This window comes from Eleutherodactylus coqui, chromosome 6, assembly GCF_035609145.1.
Source record: "Eleutherodactylus coqui strain aEleCoq1 chromosome 6, aEleCoq1.hap1, whole genome shotgun sequence".
In the NCBI taxonomy this organism is placed as follows: Eukaryota; Metazoa; Chordata; class Amphibia; order Anura; family Eleutherodactylidae; genus Eleutherodactylus; species Eleutherodactylus coqui.
This window is the reverse complement of record NC_089842.1, coordinates 16,935,216-16,955,370: the sequence shown is the minus strand read 5'-3', so window position 1 is coordinate 16,955,370 and position 20,155 is coordinate 16,935,216. Positions and strand designations below refer to the sequence as shown.

The following is a 20,155-nucleotide window of genomic DNA, read 5'->3' as shown; positions in this document are numbered from 1 at the left end:
TGTTACGATTTTGTTTTTCATTTATTTTTACATTTTTGTCTTTTGACAGAACATCAAACTTTCATCCATTAAAGTGGACACTCGCTACACGACTACACAGCAAGTGGTCAAACTTATAGGAAGCCACACCATCAGCAAAGTAACTGTGAAGATCGGAGACCTGAAACGAACCAAAATGGTCCGAACCATTAATTTGTACTACAACAATCGCACCGTGCAAGCTATTGTGGAGCTGAAGAATAAGTAAGCACCTAAACAGTAACAGGGTAAAATATAAGGAATGGTCATTGTGCCTTCTACTGTTAAACTGGACGGAACCTAAATAAATAGAGAAGAGGAAAACGGATGTGCCGCCCTTATCAGTGAAAGTCCAGAGAGATCATGACCTGGAATGCCCAGTGTCAGAGTAGTTGCAACATAACCCACTTGGACAAAAGGTTTCCTACTGAAACTTTTGTATACAGCTAGCTGAAGAAAAACATAACTTCCCCCAGATACATTAATGAGATTCGGTATACTCTGAGGTTTGTTGTAGAGACGTCGGGTATTTATAGGATTTCTTATCCAGATCTTCTCAACCCTTAAGGTAGCATTACATGGGACGACTGTCGGGTACATAAGTGCCTGACAGTTGGCCCGTAGGCTACTGCCCGACTATTGCTCCTGTGCGTTACATTGGCACGATAGTTTTGAAGTGAATGGAGGTGGATTGGGCCGGGAATTATTCCAACTGCCTGCCTCCATTCACAGTAAATAGAAGTTGTTCAAAGTTTGAGCGGCTCCTCTTTACACGGGCTGACAGTCACTTGCTTTTTAGTTCTCCTAAAAACCAAATAACTCCTGACAGGTGAGCGATTTCTTGCTCCATGCTCTGTCGGCGGTCACATGTACACAGGACGATTATCGCCAAAATTCATTGTTTCCAGTGAGAGTTCAGGTGATTGCCCCATGTAAAAGTGAACCTTAAAGGGGTTGTCCCGCGGCAGCAAGTGGGTCTATACACTTCTGTATGGCCATATTAATGCACTTTGTAATGTACATTGTGCATTAATTATGAGCCATACAGAAGTTATAAAAAGTTTTTTACTTACCTGCTCCGTTGCTAGCGTCCTCGTTCCCATGGAGCCGACTAATTTTCGCCCTCCGATGGCCAAATTAGCCGCGCTTGCGCAGTCCGGGTCTTCTGCTCTCTTCAATGGAGCCGCTCGTGCAGAATGCCGTCTCCGTGTAGCTCCGCCCCGTCACGTGCCGATTCCACCCAATCAGGAGGCTGGAATCGGCAATGGACCGCACAGAAGAGCTGCGGTCCACGGAGGAAGAGGATCCCGGCGGCCATCTTCACCGGTAAGTATAGAAGTCACCGGAGCGCGGGGATTAAGGTAAGCGCTCCGGTAAGCTTTCTTTAGGTCCCTGCATCGGGGTTGTCTCGCGCCGAACGGGGGGGGTTGAAAAAAAAAAAAAAAAGCCCGTTTCGGCGCGGGACAACCCCTTTAAGGGTTGGTCTGGCGTGTGATTTGGAGCAGGATGTGATCAGTGGAGACACTCCAGCAGAGCTCCCATCTGTTAAGCTAGCTTGGTTCTCTTCCTACACGGTGTTTTTGACTCTGCTCTGCTGGCTGCCTTACTTGGTCCCTGGGCCTTTGGTTGTGCTGTACTGTGGTTACTGTTGTGGGGGAGCGGAGGAGCAGTTGTAGCTGTGGCTGGTTTGTTGTGGGGCCTGGCTGTCGTTTAACAGAGTTGTGATGATGAGGAGGAAAGAAGCCAGCGGCGCGCTTCATGATGATGGTCAGGCGCTGGCAGCTGTCGAGTACCATGAGGCTGCCTGCCTGACGTTACAGGCAAGATTGAACAGGATGATCATATGGAAGACTATGACCATACTGATCGCTTTATTGAGAAATGCTGTGATAGGGTGAACAGGTTCGCGGAATTGGCTCGTTTGACTCCTGCAACCCTGGAAAGAAATGCTCATGAAACATCTACAGTTGTATTTGCCTCCTCTGATGGGACTTTTAATACGGTATCTCACGGAGAAGGGTAAGCCTGGCCCTATTTTATATGCTTCATCTGCGAATACTGTTATGCCGCCCATTTCAGCACAAGCTAGTGGTGTGGATACACAAAATTAAATGCAGTATCTGCGCCATGTTTTTCTAGCTGTGACTAAAACTAATTGTGTTCTGGTTTCCCTCTCTGTTCAGGTTTGAAGCCTGAAAGAGGATCTTAGATTTAGAAAAGATTTGTAGAAAGTTACTGAAAGATTGTCTAAAGCAGAGACGCGTGAAATGGAAGAACAAATAGTTGCTATGCAGGATACAATTAGTAAATGGGAGCAGCCTAGCCGTACTTGGCAATAATGAAGCAGATGATCTGGAAAATAGACTTAAGTAATTTTGCGATTCGTGGGGGTTTAGGAAAAGCTAGAAGGATTGTATCCCAGAGAATTTTTTGAGGGATGGCTGAAATCAACTATTCGGGAAGATACTTTGTCAGCTTTTTTGCTGTGGAAAGGGGCTCCTAGAGTTCCTGCTAAACCCCCTCCACCGGGCGCCGAGAACGGTTCTGAAGATGGGGGCATTATTTAAAAAAAAGCAAGAATAATGAAAGGGTTAACTACAGGCGGTCGTCGTATCGCTGTCTTTCCAGATTATTCAGTGGACATAACATCTTGAAACTGCATTAGTTTCTTTTTTGTAAGAGAAGGTTTTGGGCTCTTCAGCTGCCTAGGGCCACTTTCACACACACCTTTGGTAAAAGCTCCACGTTTTACTGCGATTTTTGAATGTGTTCTGCAGCTTTTTTTTATGCACCCCATCATTGTAATGGGCGATGAGGGGCGCTAAATGCTTAAACGCACAAACATAGAGCAGATGGTGTTCGTAAATTGCGGTGTTAGAACGCTAGTCTGTGGAGCCCTATTGAAATCCATGGAGGTGTTGTACAGCATTTGAAGCACTGCTGTAAAAAATGTTGTGAGTGGAGAGTCGTGATGCCGGGGAGACTTTTTTTTTTATTTTTTTTTTTATACAATTCCCGGGATTCCTCCTGGATTGATCAACATTAAGAATGTTTGTTTAACAGTAATAAGTAGCCTTCTTATTAGTGGATTATTGGTAGAGTATTTGACCGCTTGAAATGAAATTTGTTAGCCCCATGTCCACTTGCACGCATGAATACCACTGCTGAGTTGGGCCTTAAGCGGGAGGACCCCGGGTACTCTTTGCATCTGGTCAGAGATTGTGTAAAGTTGTGTGAATTTCGGAATGGGGCACTAGAGATATATAAAGGTCAGAAGCGGAGTCTGTGAGGGGCCTGTGATGTGGGTCAGAAGCGAAACATCCCGAAACAGTCGGTAGATTCATGGTTTCTGGCTTGGTTTAAAAATCCCAATCATTGTGGACTTTTTTTTTTATAAGGTCACTTTGAATTGAAGGGGTGCTGCCATCCAATAGATGGCGCTGTCGAGGTATTTTTCAATCATTCTGATTTGCAGAGATGTATAAAAAATATATATATATATTTTGTTGATATTGGTCTAAATCCCAGAACTTGTATATTGGGCTTTGTTGATGGGCGCACTCTTCTGGAAATTCAGAGAGCGTTGTATGAAGTGTGGAATCTGATTAGTGCCATCGATACTCCCTCCTGTGTAACGGCACAGGAACGAGCGAGCTTCACCATAACGAGCTGCCAGGCATCGTCTGCCCAACCACTCGTCCCATGTAAACGGACCATAAGCCAGCATAAGACTAGAAGTCACATCAGATTACTGGGATTTCCAGTAACAAAATAGTTTTTTCCATTAACCGTTTTCTTCTTTCCTCTCTCCTCCAGACCCGCACGCTGGCATAAAGCTAAGAAGGTTCAGCTGACTCCAGGACAAACCGAGGTGAAGATCGACCTCCCGCTTCCCATTGTCGCCTCTAACTTAATGATTGAGTTTGCCGACTTCTATGAAAACTACCAGGCTTCTTCAGAAACTCTTCAATGTCCTCGTTGTAGCGCCTCCGTACCGGCCAACCCTGGCGTATGTGGGAACTGTGGTGAAAATGTGTACCAGTGCCACAAGTGCAGGTCAGAGCGGAGTCTGCGGTTACAACCGGCCCTAATGGTGGTGATTTATTTTTTTTATTTACATGAATGTTTTTTCCCATTAGATCCATTAACTATGATGAGAAGGACCCGTTCCTCTGCAATGCTTGCGGATTTTGCAAGTATGCTCGGTTTGATTTCATGCTGTATGCAAGACCTTGCTGTGCTGTAGATCCTATCGAGAATGAAGAGGATCGTAAGAAGGTGAGGCTGCAGGACTCCTATAAAAGGCTCATGAAGTTCTATTTAAGTAAAATTAGTTGTATTGAAAAAAAATCACATTTCTAGCATACTGGTACGTAAAGGTCATTGCTTATTGTTGGTTAACCCTTTGTTGTGACATTCATACATATCAGTCAGATGTGTGCAGGGTTTATATGGAGTGAGCTGTGAAGCCGAGCTGCAGGCAGCGGATGTCAGCTGTCTCTAGAACATAGCTGGGATCAGAGATAATGCCGGTCTTGAACTTTAATCATTAATGTTTCTTTTTATGTTTTTATTGAAGTTTTCATATAAACACACACATAGAACATTGAACAAGACAATAGGGCAATAAGGCAATTTTTTATGTCACATCGCTCAGGACTAAGGCATCGGGATTGGCGAGCCAAGATTAACAGAATTCAACACGCAGAACCAAAGTCAGCTCTTCTTTGCTATGGCCCTCCAAGCGTGGTCCGCTTGTGTCGACGTGTCCTGGAGTCTATTATGGTCACATGCCTTATTTGAATAACTCGATTTAAAGTTAATTGTGCTTATCATTGTGACAAAGCCCAGTTTGGCTATATAAAAAGTAACAAACAAGGTGTAATTAAGAAGGTTATATTGGGAGACATGTGGAAAAGAAAAGAGGAAAAAGGGGAAGAGTTTTAGGAAGGTCGGGATGTGTGAGGGTAAAAGGAGGAAAGGGAAGGAGGTGTATCCGCCCAGACTCACCACTAGTAACTCCAGTTGGTTTCGGACACGTTCCTTGGGGCCTTATATCTCTCTTCCCGGGTCACGCCACGTCACCAACCCACTGTTAATTGAAACTGTGGCGAATCTCGGTACGTATTCCACACTGCCCAAGCGTGGGTGCCATGTCTTGGTCCTTCGGCTCCCTCATCTCCCATTTCCTCCATATACATCAGTTGGTTTAGCTCCTGGACGAATTCCAGGATGGGAGGGGTTGATGTACTGCGCCAGTGGCGTGGAATGACCGCCCTTGCTGCAGTGAGGAAGTGCCGCAATAGCCCTGTTTTGATAGGGGCGTAGGGACCAGGGATAACTGACAGCAGCGCCATCTGCGGGGTGGCCTCCACAGTGGAGTGCGATGCGTCCTCGTAGAATTTGAAGACTTTGTTCCAAAAGGGTTTGATGAGTGGGCAACCCCACCAGATGTGTAGCATGGTACCACGTCCAGACCCACATCTCCAACACTCCTCGGGAACCGAGGGGAATATTTAGTGAATCATGTCTGGGCATCTGTACCACCTCGAGAGGAGTTTGAAATTTTTCTCCTGTGCTGCACAGGCTAGGGGTAATTTATGTGCGAATGTGAAGGCCCTTTCCCAATCGGAGTCCCTCAAGCTCTCGGACAGATCCCTGTCCCAGCTCTCCGTATATTTCGGTAGCCCTGGTGTGAGCCTATTCAAGATGATTCTGTAAAGTCGGGAGAGGACCCGAGCCGGAGGCTCAGATCTCAGGAATAGCTCTTCAATGGGCTCAGGGGGGCCCCCCCGTAGGTGCGCGAATCTAGCTGGGTTCTCCAAAATGAGGCTAACTGTAAATATTCCATCCAGTGTAATTTCTGGTTGGGACGAGCTATTTGGAGGTCATTGAAGGACGGGAGGCCCCCTGCCCCCATTACCTGGCAGCACCTGGTGTCCTCCTCTGCCTTCCACCCCAGGAAGCTTCGTCTCTCGCATTCCGGTGGGAATGCAGGGTTGTGGAATATCGGGGTCATGGCTCCTTTGCGGACTGTTATTTCCCCCTTGGCTGTTCGTTTATCCCATGTTTCTATGCAGTTCAAAGTCATAGGAAGGTGTGACAGGGTCGTAGGCCTGGCTTCCTTTTTTATCCAGGGTAGTAACCGCAGGTGGGGCCAAATCAGTGTTGCTTCCATGTCAACCCACTGTTTTGAAGCTGCATGATGGTGCCAATCTATCAGCCTGGTAAGAACTGCGGCTGAGTGGTACACTTTAAGATCTGGGAGCCCCACTCCTCCCCTGGATTTGGGGCATTAATGTCCCTTTTTATACGGAATGCTTGTTCAAAAAATCGCTCAGCCAAGCAAAAATGAACAAATCGTTCGGTGTAAACACAGCTAACGATCAAACAAGCGATAAATTGTTCGCTTTTCGTTCATCTTATGCGGCATCACCGTTGGCTCGTTCACTAATCGTTTGGTTTAAATGCTAATTGTTCGGTCGTTTTCCATCACAGCGAATCTGAGCGACTGAATAATCCAACGATGTATCTGCTGTATAAATAGGCTGAACGAGTGAAATCTGACAGCGTTCAAATGATATATTGTTTTGGTGTAAATGGGCCCTTAGATGCCGCTGCCAATTTTGACTACAGTGTTTAAATGGCCCCGGCAGAGTGAAGGCGCTCCCTTTGTTTCTGGACCGACTCACCTGCAATGAGAATGTGAGGTGCTGTTTGGGTCAAATGACAGCCTGGGCCTTTTTAAGGGATCCTAGGGCTGCCATGAATGCTTGTAGGAAATCTTATTAAGCTGTGCCTCTGGCTTAATAGAAGAGGTACAATATGCTGCAATAATGAAGTATTGCAGTATATTGTATAAGCTACGAAACGATCGCTAGTTCCCCTACGGTGACTAAAAATACATTTAAGATATTTAAATTATTAGAAAAATAAAATGAGTTTAATTACCCCTTTTCCATGTGTGTGTGTATGTATGTATGTATATATATATATATATATATATATATATATATATATATATATATATATATATATATATATATATATATATAAAAAATTGGTGTAGCCACGTCCATAAAGGTCTGATCGATCAAACATTAATTACCCCACAGTGAATGCAGCAGAAATAAAAACACAGCGCTAGACTTTTTTGATCACTGTCGCCAGAAAAAAAAAATTCATAAAAAGTGGTCAAAAAGTCACATGGACCCACAAGTGGTACGAATACAAACAGATCAGATGACAAGTAACGAGCCCCCTCACTGCCAGCAGTGGATGAATAAGTTGTGGTCAAATATATATACATTTGGTGACCCCATAACCGTACTGACACACAGAATAAAGCCGACGTCATTTTTGACACTGTGCCTTTTTTTCTTGTATCCCACTCATAATTTAGGTTTTGCAGTACGCTATATGGTACTTTAAGTGATACCTTTTGACAATTACAAAACGTCCTGCAAAAGACCAAGTCCTCGTGTAGCCGTGTCACCTAGAAAATAGTCGTTATTTTTGTCTTTTTTTTTTTTTTAAACCTGGAGGAGAACACAAATGAAAAAAAAAAACTAGTAATGGCCATGTACTCAAAGGTTAAAGGGGGAACATTCATTATTTCATTGGGGCTGATATGTCATGATGTCTTGCTGGTAGGGTTGCAGAGCTTCTTGCAGACCTCTTAAAATGAGTGATGCACCTGTACAGGTAGGATCTGGTCATGGAGGGACTTCACCCCCTGGAAGTAAACTACGAATGTTCACATTTCAGCAGAGAGGAATTGCAACAGATTTGAAAGTTTATCATCTTATCATAGATTGGCTAATGGCTTTAAATACATAAAACCTTAACCCTTCTCTCTGAGTGACAGCCGCTACGGGTTAAGGCTCCGGCTATTATGCAGCTGACACTAACTGAAAAGTGTTGGCTGTACATGCAGCACTGCTCCTCTGTGGGGCGCTATTAGGGCTCTCTATGGTTTCCTGTGCATCTACCTTTATGATATCAGAAAATGTCTTCAGGACTGTCCTACATTTAATCTATAGGCCGTCACCAACATCAACACTCTGCTGGATAAAGCGGACAGAGTCTATCACCAGCTTATGGGCCACAGACCACAGCTGGAAAACCTTCTCTGCAAAGTGAATGAAGCCGCCCCTGAGAAACCGCAGGTAAGTTCACCTCCATCCTCCCGTGGTAATCGACATTCTAAATGGTCTTCCATCATATAGCTTCACTTCATTTCTTCCTTTGTAGGATGATTCTGCCAATGCTGGAGGAATCAGCTCCACATCCGCCAGTGTGAATCGCTACATCCTGCAGTTGGCTCAGGAATACTGTGGCGACTGCAAGAACTCTTTTGACGAACTTTCCAAGATCATCCAGGTAATAGAATGTATTAAAGCACTAAGGCTCAGTTCACATTCCCACTCTAGTCTCACTCTTCTGTTCCATCATGGAAGAGAACGAAGAAAAAAAAACTGTGTGCTGGATCCATCAAATTAGGAGAACCCAGGGGTGCCCGATGGGGATCTACTGACTGAAACAGGTTCCTTCTGGTTTCAGTCATGCTTTCTATAATTTTACCAGAAAGAATAGCACAGCATGCTTTGCTATTTTAACATTTGTGAAGGAGTCAATGAAGGGAAGAGTTAAGAGCCTAAAGGCTGATTTACACGCAATGGTTATCGCTCAGAATTCATTCAAACGACTGCTTTTGAGCGATAGCCGTTGCGTGTAAATGTGTTCCCAGCGTACACTTACTGTGCACTCTTCGTCCATCGCTGAGTTCAACTGCGCATAAAAGCAGTCTTCCCTGATAAGAGGAACGGAATGCTATGTTCTCCGTGGGCAGCTCTGATAGCATTGTATACAGCTGGCAGCCCACAGGAGAACAAAATCGATGTATTTAGAGAACAGACCACCCGCTGTTCTCTAAATACACACAAATAAAGCTAGTTAGCTACTAATGGGCTGATTAGCCCCTTAATACCTAATGCAAAATGATTGCTCGAAACTTTCTGACACAGTTTCTGACAAATTTTGAGCGATCATCTTTGCATGTAAATGGACCTTAAATTCAATGCTTTCAGCTGTATAGTATGTAAATGAGCAATGGAATAATCCTCCACAGCGCCACCTGTTGGAACGTTGACTTCCCTAGGAGTCCATATCTGACCTTGTATCAGGCCTTGCAATATGACTAGAGAGCAATAACTCGGAAGCAGCTTGCATGGACATGGATATTCTTGTTTGCCTCACATAGTCATATTATTAGGCCTGTTTAAAAGGTCCAATATTGGCGTATAGGGAAGCTATCCCTCCAATAGGTTTCCATCACTCATTTGCATGGCTTTTTTACAGGGAGCATTGCCTGATGCATGTGAGACTCCTTACACCCTTGTAGCGCTCTTCCCCATCTTTCGACAGTTTCCTGAAGCGTCTAATATTTTTTTCAGAAAGTGTTTGCCTCCCGGAAGGAACTTTTGGAGTACGATCTGCAGCAAAGAGAAGCCGCCACGAGATCCTCCCGCACGACTGTGCAGCCCACATTCACTGCTAGCCAGTACAGAGCCTTATCGGTGCTCGGCTGTGGCCATACGTCCTCCACCAAGTGCTATGGCTGTGCTTCAGCTGTAACCGAGCACTGTATTACTCTGCTACGTGCCCTGGCCACCAACAGCACCATACGGCACATCCTGGTATCACAAGGACTCATCCGGGAACTGTTTGATTACAACCTGCGTCGCGGTCCTGCATCCATGAGAGACGAGGTGCGACAAGTCATGTGCCTGCTTACCAGGTAAGATCATATCATGGACTTACTTCATCCTCCTTTTTTTCCTGTATTGTATTATGTCATGCTTTGGTCTATTTTACAGGGACAATCCAGAAGCCACTCAGCAAATGAATGACTTAATTATTGGGAAAGTTTCGACGGCCCTTAAAGGACACTGGGCAAATCCAGATTTAGTAAGTCTGCCCTCTACTAATGTGTATTCTTTAGTCGTTTGCCATCAGACTGTGATACCTTTTACTAGCATCACTTACAGATCAGCGGTCTAATCAGTCGGACCCCCCACCAACACCTCAAATATGAGTCGGCCTCTTTGGTGGTTTTCCACAACTAGGCACACTGTGGAGTACAGCCCTATTCAATAAACGGATAGGAGTCTGTTATATTAATTATTGGGATTGTTTGTCCCAGGAGAGGGAGTAATATCACCTTCTGCTCTCCCTTTGTGGTGGTCTGTGGATTTACCGGGCCCCTGTACGGTCCTTCAAGGTGGCCACTCTGGTTCTCTGTCTCATGCAGAATGTGCATTGGTAAAGCAATCAACTACCGATTCACTGCAACTGCTCTCACATGAGCAGAACTGGCCAATCGGAAAGCAGCATTAAGTTCCTCAGGTTCCTGAATATGGAGTGTGCAAGAACTTGGAAGACCGAAGAGGGTGCGGGGGAGTAAGCCACAAAAGGAGAGTTGCAGGCGATATTGCTCAACCCTCCAACACCAGGGACGGCTTTTGTTCCAGGGACCCAAGTGTTTGACACCTAGTTCACACCAAGTTATCTCATGACCTGGATTATTACATAGTCATAGAAAAGTACGCTAAACTGACTCAGAGCCGCTGCTGTGACTTTACTTGAATCAGTGGATTATTTTCTATCATCCATCTTATGAAATTCTACATTATCGTGCGGTTATCTGTCGCAGTGCCTGATTAGAGGACCGTGCTAACCGTGTAAGCCGCTTCAGTAACTGTTAGGCTGCCTGTCCACGGGCAAGTTGTCATAGCGTTGTCTGCGGCGATAATCCAGCCGCGGGTAACGCAGTGAACGCTTTCCATAGGAGAACTATGGAGAGTGAAGCCTGACGTCCACGAGAGGAGAATCCTAGCGATTCTCTGCTCGTGGGATTCAAATCGCGGCATGCTGCGACTTTCCGTGGTGAGCCTGTCAGTTCTCCCCACTAGCGATATTCCACCTCGGCCGTGGACAGGGGGCCTTTGTCAATGGCTTCCATGTTTTGTTAAAGGTCTCCTCAGGAAATGTCTTGTTTTCCCAGCATGCAATTGACAGAGTGCCTCCTAGGGCAGATAATGTACTTACCAGTCACTTTATTGATGCGAGACCTACCTTGGTCTACCGTTGTCCCACATGAATTCCGGTATGACGGGTTGAATCCTCCAGTCTCTTCTGTATGGACTGGAAGTCTCTTTCTCGATTCGTTTGTATGAGAGTCGCAATGTGAGGCTCGAAGAAATGAATAGAGAAAGTGAGTTCTGGTCTGCTGTAGGATTCGCCTTGGCACCGTGCGGATCACTGCGGACCGGAATGGAGCTGATCTGGTCAGTAAAGCAGCTGGTAAATACATTATCTGTCCTGGGAGGCATTAAGTCTCAATTGTACCACGGGGAAATGCTGAAAAGTTTTCCCTTTACTGGCTCTTCACATGGCCCCCTAGCTTGATGTCTGTGTAATAGCAACTACATCAATGCACAGATGATATAGCAAACGTTTTAGGTCGTGTTCGTTTTTAATAATGCATGTGTCTATTCCAGGCCAGTAGTCTGCAGTATGAGATGCTGCTGCTTACAGACTCTATATCCAAGGAGGACAACTGCTGGGAGCTCCGTCTGCGCTGTGGTATGTATTAAACCGCAGTAAACCTTGTGTTTTGTGTCCCATTGTTCATGCGGAGCTTTAGGCTGACCATAATGATAAGCAGGTGATCGCTTTAAAGGGCAGCATTAATGTCATTTGAAGGGGTTTGGTCATTAGAAAAAAAACAAAAAACTATACTTGCCTATTCCTCCCCGGGCAGTCTTTTCACCACATCTTCTCCTCACCGATCTTCTCCTGGCTCCTCCAGTCCCCCGGGTCACCTCACCGCAAGCCGACATACACTGACCTTCAGGAAGAAGAATGCCACAAATGTACGCTACATCACAGGAAGTAGAAGAAACGGCCGGCTTGAGGTGAGGCGACCCGGGGGACTGGAGGAGCCAGGAGAAGATGCGGTATGAAGGCTCCCTGAGGAGGAAAGGTAAGTATAGAATTTTTTTTTTCTAATCACAGAACCCCTTTAAAGCGACACTCCGGCCCTGGGCAAACAAAGATGGCCGAACCGCTTCTCTGACTACCTGATGCACGTTGTTTATTAGTATGCTCCTGTAATCTAAGACTCAGTGCTAATCACATGGACAACACTGGCAGGTAAGAGCCGCATGTAGTGTCTTAGACGATTGATGCATGCTAGTGCACAGAGGGCATCGGGTAGTCAGGGAAGTCGATTGTCCACCGGAGGCTTATTTTAATATTAGATCAGCCCTTACATTGATTCCCTATAGCAGGATATAACACGATGCAATAAGTCCACTCAACTTCCCCACAATATCATAAGGGATTTGGATCTGTGTGTCCGATGCCTATAGTTCTGTGGTGTCCTATTGTCCTATATGTTTTGCCCTGTACTCTGTATATGTCATTAAACCTGTTCTCCATCTCTCACAGCGCTCAGTCTCTTCCTGATGGCTGTGAACATCAAGACCCCTGTTGTGGTGGAGAACATTACATTAATGTGCCTGAGAATTCTGCAGAAGCTTATTAAACCTCCGACACCAACTAGCAAGAAAAATAAGGTAAGACCTTTGCTTGTGCTCATCTTTCCTGGCTCTTTAACCTGCCCCTTTGTTGTAACAAAGTTTGGTCCATGCCCGGTACACGGGGCCCCCGCCTCCCAGTGCCCGGTATACGGGGCCCCCGCCTCCCAGTGCCCGGTATACGGGGCCCCCGCCTCCCAGTGCCCGGTATACGGGGCCCCCGCCTCCCAGTGCCCGGTATACGGGGCCCCCGCCTCCCAGTGCCCGGTATACGGGGCCCCCGCCTCCCAGTGCCCGGTATACGGGGCCCCCGCCTCCCAGTGCCCGGTATACGGGGCCCCCGCCTCCCAGTGCCCGGTATACGGGGCCCCCGCCTCCCAGTGCCCGGTATACGGGGCCCCCGCCTCCCAGTGCCCGGTATACGGGGCCCCCGCCTCCCAGTGCCCGGTATACGGGGCCCCTGCCTTTATCGCTTTGTCTGTGTTTTAGGATGTTCCAATAGAGACGTTAACCACAGTAAAGCCGTACAGCAATGAAATCCATGCGCAGGCCCAGCTCTGGCTGAAGAGGGATCATAAAGCATCATATGAAGCCTGGAAGAAATGTCTCCCAGCCCGAGGTAAGATGATCTGATGGCTTACATATATCCAGCCTCATGTCAGTAGACTTTCACACATTTTGCATATGGTTTTTATTAAAAGGGCTTTCTGGAACTGCTAATATTAATGACCTATCCTCGGGATTGATTATCAGTTCAGTGGGGGTCTGTTATCTGAAGTGAGTGCCACTGCCACATCTCTGCATACCAGGCACAGCGCCGTTCATTGTATTGTGGCTATGTGTGCTATAGCAGATCAGGCCCATTCACATGGATGGGTCTGAGCTACCCTAAGTCCAAGTGACCTAAGCGTGTGACGTCACAGACTAAGAGGCTGTGGCCTTTTCAGCTGATCGTCAGTAGCCTCGAGTGTTGGACCTCCACCCATCTTATTTTGATGTCCTGTTCTGAGAATAGGTGATCAGTATCTTAGACCTGGAAAACTCCTGAAATTGGTTGCCTCAGCGATGAGGTCATATTAGCTGTAAATGAGTCATTTGTAATATAATGGTACAGTTACTGTTTGGATTGTCACAAATGGTCAGTGAAATCCGTTGATTTACTGTACATCCATTTATATTGCATCGAACGTACGCAATTGGAAGACAGACGTTTTGAAAGAGTGAATGTGTCTTCTAGAGGATCTTATTATTATTGTGGGGTTTTGCCCTCCTCTACACATCAGGTATAGACAACAGTGGGAACACACCAAGTAAAGCTGAGCTCCGGCAGATGTACCTGCAAGAGAAGTACGTGTGGAAGTGGAAACAATTCTTGAGCAAGAAAGGCAAGAGGACGACCCCCCTCGATCTCAAACTGGGACATAACAACTGGCTAAGACAGGTGAGGGCGCCCTCTTCTAGCCCCCACTCCCTGCTGTTCAGTAATACTGCTGGACTCCATGTCTGTTTAGATCAGCATTTTCTCTCCTTCATCTTCAGTGTTAGAGAATCTGTCACCAAGCGCATGCTTTCTGCACCACCGGCAGCATGAACTCATGGCAGGAACCTTTATTGCATGCATTTCGGAAAACTCACACTTTGCAAATCCGCTTTTAATGGAGGGCTCAGAGTCCGGGCAGGGCCCCGCCAGCCTTATCCCACCTGGATCACCTAGATTGACAGGTCTCTCTCTATAGACTTACAGAGGACTCTGTCAAGACTACGTCAGTTTCCTAACTCCAACAGGTCATATTTTCAGAATATCCTATAGTAAGAACACCTGTGGCAATGTCTGAGGCACCGATAATAATTACATCAGCTGTGTGATACTAAGGAAATCCAGAACACATGACCTATTAGAGCGCCTTGAGGACTGGAGTTGGGAAACCCTGGTCTAGGTGATCTGGGCAGGGAGAGGCCAGCGAGGGCCCCAGTTGTGTGACTTCAAGCCCCATTCCAAGTGGGTTTTTGAAGTGTTTTTTACTGAATTGTCGCTACATCTTAGAATAGAACATACATGTTTGCAGTGTGAGTTCGAAGTTTTATTCTGAAATGTTGCAATATTTTAGAAGAAAAAAAAATGCTTTGAAAATCTGTGTGAAACGGGACCTGGAGTCACGGGGGGCAGCACCCCGCCGATCGCTCCCTGCTCGAATATATCGCAGCATTTCAGAATAAAACATGGATGTCTGCCGCATACATTCCTGTCCTGCGTTCGCGCTGCACGTGGTTCCGGACATCTTGAACCTGGTGACAGGTCTTCTTAAAGTATTTGGTATATAGCCTCTTGCCTTTCACACACAGGTGTTGTTCACCCCTGCCACACAAGCCGCCCGCCAGGCAGCATGCACCATTGTTGAGGCATTGGCAACTTTTCCGAGCCGCAGACAGCAGGTCTTGGATCTTCTCACCAGGTCAGTGTTGTAGGACAGACTCACATTTATAGGAGTTGTATTTGATGTGGCTCCTGTGCTGATATGAGGCTGCTTTCTTACAGCTATTTGGATGAACTGAGTGTTGCTGGAGAATGTGCGGCCGAATATCTAGCTTTGTATCAGAAGCTCATCAAGCCCGCTCACTGGAAGATCTATTTAGCAGCACGGGGCGTGCTACCATATGTTGGAAATCTCATCACTAAGGTAACAAACTTCATCCCTGCTTAAAGGCCTTGTGGCAAGATGGCATTACCTGTTCTTATGCCCTATTAGGTTGGGGTCCACCTTCTATGTCCTTTAACGTAGAGCGGCGCCCGCCCTGGGAGATCATCTGCTGTCCTGTTAGTACAGGATAGTCATTCTTATGAATGCCCATTGTATAATACATTGCCCCTACAACAGACTGTAGGGAAAATGCCAGCTGACTGTGGCTAAGATAAAGCATGAGATTCTTATTTATTATTTTGCTGACTCTCTTTTAGGAAATCGCCCGTCTGCTGGCTTTAGAAGAGGCGACTCTCAGTACAGATTTGCAGCAGGGATATGCTCTGAAGAGCCTCACAGGTAAGACCTTGTCATGCATGTCCTGCAGTGATATTCCTAATTTGTAAAGGGAGTTGCAAGTTTTGACAGCCCCTTTACTTTCTATAGCTATGTGAATGACTAGGGGGTCTCTGCTGGAACCCTCTATGGATAACCCTGATCTGCAGTCAAACTTAGAGCTTAGTGCTTACCACTTCATCCCATTGAAACCAGCAGGCTGCCCTATGAATTGCTGGGTCCCTTAGATTTCATTTTGCGGCTCCCTTTAGCTACGTTGAAATGACCTAGTAGGCAATTATCAATTGATATTGCAGCACTGATACTTGATACATCACGTTTCCCGGTTCTCAGGTCTCCTCTCTTCATTCGTGGAAGTGGAATCGATCAAGCGTCACTTCAAGAGCCGCCTGGTTGGCACTGTGCTTAATGGTTACCTTTGCCTCCGAAAGCTGGTGGTGCAGAGAACCAAGCTGATTGATGAGACCCAGGACATGTTACTGGAGATGCTGGAGGACATGACTACTGGTAACATCTCGGTTTTCTCGTTCTGTGTTTGCTAATGCATTGTGCTGGCGGCTGGTTTTGCGGGTTTAAAGATCCAGAAGTCCCCAGTTGTGGTCTGATGGTTCCTAACAAAGCTGCTGGTGATGTCTTGGTATAGGTTTGTTATTCATAGTCACTGAATGCAACGTGGGCCATTTCGTTTTTGCAGGTACTGAGTCTGAAACAAAGGCTTTCATGGCGGTTTGCATTGAGACAGCTAAGCGGTACAGCCTGGATGATTACCGAACGCCAGTGTTTATATTTGAGAGGCTGTGCAGCATTATATACCCGGTGAGTTGGTAATGGGCGTTACATGGTGGATTATTGTGTACATTCTGGGTTTATGGTTATGTCTTAGTTATCTGTTCCTCATTCAGTGATGAGTAAACTAAACATATATTGTATCCTCTCATCAGGAGGAGAATGAAGTGACAGAGTTCTTCGTGACCCTTGAGAAAGATCCCCAGCAAGAAGATTTCCTCCAGGGCCGAATGCCAGGGAACCCTTACAGTAGCAATGAGCCAGGTATCGGGCCTCTAATGAGAGACATCAAGAATAAGATCTGCCAGGATTGTGACCTTGTTGCCCTGCTGGAAGACGACAGTGGAATGGAGGTAAGTACATAAGTTGACAATTCCGCTATGTATAAGCTCGGCCTCAGGCTGGGTTCCCACAGGGTGGAATCCTGCCGGAAATCACTCGGTTTGGTCTCAGCGAAAAAAACGCAAGATTTTCCCTGGGAAAGCGCTGCTTCAAAATCCGCGGCACTTTGTCGCGTGTTTTGGAGCGGCTTGGCCACACACCTTTCCGTTGCGACCGGCCTTCCCTTAGGGAGAGCGCGGACGCAACGGGAAAAAAGTAATTGACATGGTGCAGCCAGGGAATCTGCGCCACAGTGCCGCGTTCTGCCAGCTTTGCCGCGACAGATTGGCCATCCCGTGTGGGCGAGATTTTTTTTTTTTTAATAAATCTCATCCACATGGCTGGCTAATCCTAGGATTAGCGTCCGCAGGCGGATTTGCCGCAGCGAAATTCCGGATGGAATTTCTGTGGCAAATCCACGCTGTATGAACCCAGCTTTAAAGTGTAATTGCGTTTTCTAAAAAGTTTTTAGACATGGCAAAAGTTAAGATCGCGGGGGATCCAGCTGCTGAGATCCTACACGAATTGCTAGAATGAGCCAGCCGAAGAGCTCATCCGAGTGTTATCACTGCTCACTAGCTGAAGACTGACCCATAGATTTACTGTCTAACCCATCCTCCGCTAACAAGGTGATGGCGCTTGAATGACTGCTTCACCTGGCTCCTTCTAGCAATGACTGGTGGTCTCGGCACCAGGACCTCCAGCGATCAAAGCTGTTGATGGTTTAGAAAGCGCAGTTGCATTAAACCATCTAGAATATCTACAGGGCAGCTGTATTTTTAGGAATATCTTGTTTAGTGTTTGGAAAGCTGCTTTAGGACATCAGAGAGAAATATTTACAGAATTAGAACTGTAGTAGAGCAGATTTGCCTGAGCTGACATATATTTGTATTAATCATTGTGTCTCATTCCAGCTTCTGGTGAATAACAAGATCATCAGTCTAGACTTGCCGGTGGCCGAGGTGTACAAGAAGGTCTGGTGCCCTACTAATGAGGTACGGCGTGTTCCCATCTGTGTACGGTGACATCCTTCAAAGCGCGTCCTGTTTATGTCCTTCCACAACAGAAGTCCCTCGTACAGCACACACAGACTCCTACAAAATCTGGGGCTTCTAAGATTTTAGTATTTTGGGTTTCTGGTTTATCAGATATTTTAGAGCAGTTAAATGATTTATTTTCCCTAGACTGCAGCATCTTACGTTGTCCATAATTAATACTTGGTCATGTAAACTATCTGGAAAGGGTTTTCAATGCTTTGTGTAGTCTTTTTGATACTCTTTATCAGCAATCTTCATCCTGTTGCTCTCAATCTATTGCAAAACTACAATTCCCAGCATGCCCTGATAGACATAGGCTTCTGCTAAGGGGATAGGACAGCACATCCAAAGTGAAAAAATCATGTATACACTGCTCAAAAATAATGGAACTCTTGAATTGCATATCAGATCTCGCTGATCCATGGCATCTCCAGACTCCATCACATGTAACATGCTGTCATTTAAGAGAATGTGGCTCCATAGAGCTGTATGGTATTGGGCTGTGGGCGCAGGTCCCACTACAGGACGTTCAGCCCTCATGGAGTTTGTGTATGCCAGTTTGGTCCGTAGCTGCTGGAAGTCATTTTGTGGGGCTCTGGCAGCTCCTCCTGTTTCTTCGGCCCTGATGCCAGGTTGATGCTCTTCTATAACCCTGTCCAGCTTTCCTCATGTAAGGGGCCCATGTCCTTGTATCTGCTCCATGCTCTTGTGCTAGGAGTCACAGCAAACCTTGCTCCGGCACGTATTAATGTGCCATCCTGAAGGAGCAGGACCACCTGATTTGGCCTGCAGGTGGCGCCTCATGTACCAGTAGTTACACCAGCAGAACGCTGAACTAGAGAAGAATCGGTCAGGAAGGAGCAGAGGAATTGTCTCCAGTCCATTTTTGGGAGGTCTTGCTGTTCCTCTTCGGCGCCCCTGTTGTCACTTTCATTTGCACCAAAGCAGGTGAAAATGATTCATAATCTCTTCTGCCGGCTAACCGGACACATTGCTGTCCCTGAAGTGTAAGTGACTTGGGGGTTATATTGGGATGATCAATTGTTCAAGATTTTCATGAACCGTGTAGATGGTCCGTACTTTTTAAAGTGGTTGAAATGCAAATGGAAACCGTATAAATGATGTAACGGCACAATAAAAGCTCCAAGGATGCCAGCAGGGAATACGGGAATTTTGAGCTTCATTACTGCTGAACTCGCTGTGTATACTATTGAAGTTCTTAGTGTTGATCAAATTGTGAGACCCCATCTGCCAGTGACAAGTCGACCTCCTTAGACCCTGCACTAACACACCTTTCTTTGTGTCTCTGGGCGCCAAATGAGTTACACAGGGATCTAAGCTTCTGATTAAAATCCGCCTTGGACAGATAGGGATGGAGAGCACATCCAAGATGGAGGCCGCCATACATGAAAGTTTACTATGCAAAAAGAATCGGACAGCACAGACTCGTGTCATCGTATGTTTGTTTGTTTGTTTTTTTTCTTTAGGGAGAACCAATGAGAATAATTTACAGAATGAGGGGTCTTCTAGGGGACGCAACCGAAGAATTCATTGAGTCTTTGGATTCAACCACAGGTAGCATTTAGGGGGGACAAAATGGTGCGATGTTACCATCTTTATAAGAGAAACTGAATTGCCTTATTGTGCATTTATTTACAGATGAGGAAGAAGATGAGGAGGAAGTGTACAAGATGGCGGGAGTAATGGCTCAATGCGGCGGACTGGAGTGTATGTTGAACCGTTTGGCTGGCATCAAGGACTTCAAGCAGGGTCGCCATCTCCTCACGGTGAGTCTAGATTGTCAGCTTAGACGCGGTCGCCATTTCTCCCATATAAGGATTGCCATGAGCATCTCTGGGTTTGTGCATTGAGTACGGCCTCTCGCTCCTTGTCTGCAGGTCCTGCTAAAGCTTTTCAGCTATTGTGTCAAAGTGAAGGTGAATCGTCAGCAGCTGGTGAAACCTGAAATGAACACTCTGAATGTAATGCTGGGCACCCTGAATTTGGTAAGTCTGGTACGGACTACCCAAATAGTATCTGGAGTCGTCTTTCTGGTGACTTATAGAGTCGTCTTCTTCTCCAGGCGCTGGTGGCAGAACAGGAGAGTAAAGACAGCGGCGGGGCCGCTGTAGCCGAGCAAGTGCTGATTATAATGGAGATCATACTGGACGAGTCCAATGCTGAGCCGCTGAGCGAGGACAAGGTGAGAGAAAAGCCTGTTGTACTAGAGGGATGAAAAGTAGCTGGGAGATGGCACAACCATCTGGAAAACTAGAAAAGGCTCACCCTGTAATCC

The 20,155-nt window shown here is 46.2% G+C and overlaps 1 protein-coding gene across 1 annotated transcript in view; it reads left to right on the top strand.

Moving 5' to 3' along the window:
• The window catches only part of UBR4 (ubiquitin protein ligase E3 component n-recognin 4), a 90,626-nt gene that overhangs the window by 51,826 nt on the left and 18,645 nt on the right, over nt 1-20,155 (top strand). Inside the window, 22 exon segments of the mRNA XM_066606353.1 lie at nt 50-243; nt 3,835-4,074; nt 4,158-4,296; nt 8,061-8,186; nt 8,272-8,400; nt 9,474-9,817; nt 9,897-9,987; nt 11,580-11,664; nt 12,532-12,659; nt 13,110-13,239; nt 13,904-14,061; nt 14,964-15,073; nt 15,157-15,298; nt 15,577-15,658; nt 15,989-16,162; nt 16,350-16,471; nt 16,597-16,794; nt 17,737-17,817; nt 19,347-19,434; nt 19,519-19,646; nt 19,758-19,865; nt 19,943-20,062. Of these exon segments, the coding sequence (XP_066462450.1) occupies nt 50-243; nt 3,835-4,074; nt 4,158-4,296; nt 8,061-8,186; nt 8,272-8,400; nt 9,474-9,817; nt 9,897-9,987; nt 11,580-11,664; nt 12,532-12,659; nt 13,110-13,239; nt 13,904-14,061; nt 14,964-15,073; nt 15,157-15,298; nt 15,577-15,658; nt 15,989-16,162; nt 16,350-16,471; nt 16,597-16,794; nt 17,737-17,817; nt 19,347-19,434; nt 19,519-19,646; nt 19,758-19,865; nt 19,943-20,062 (3,117 nt within the window).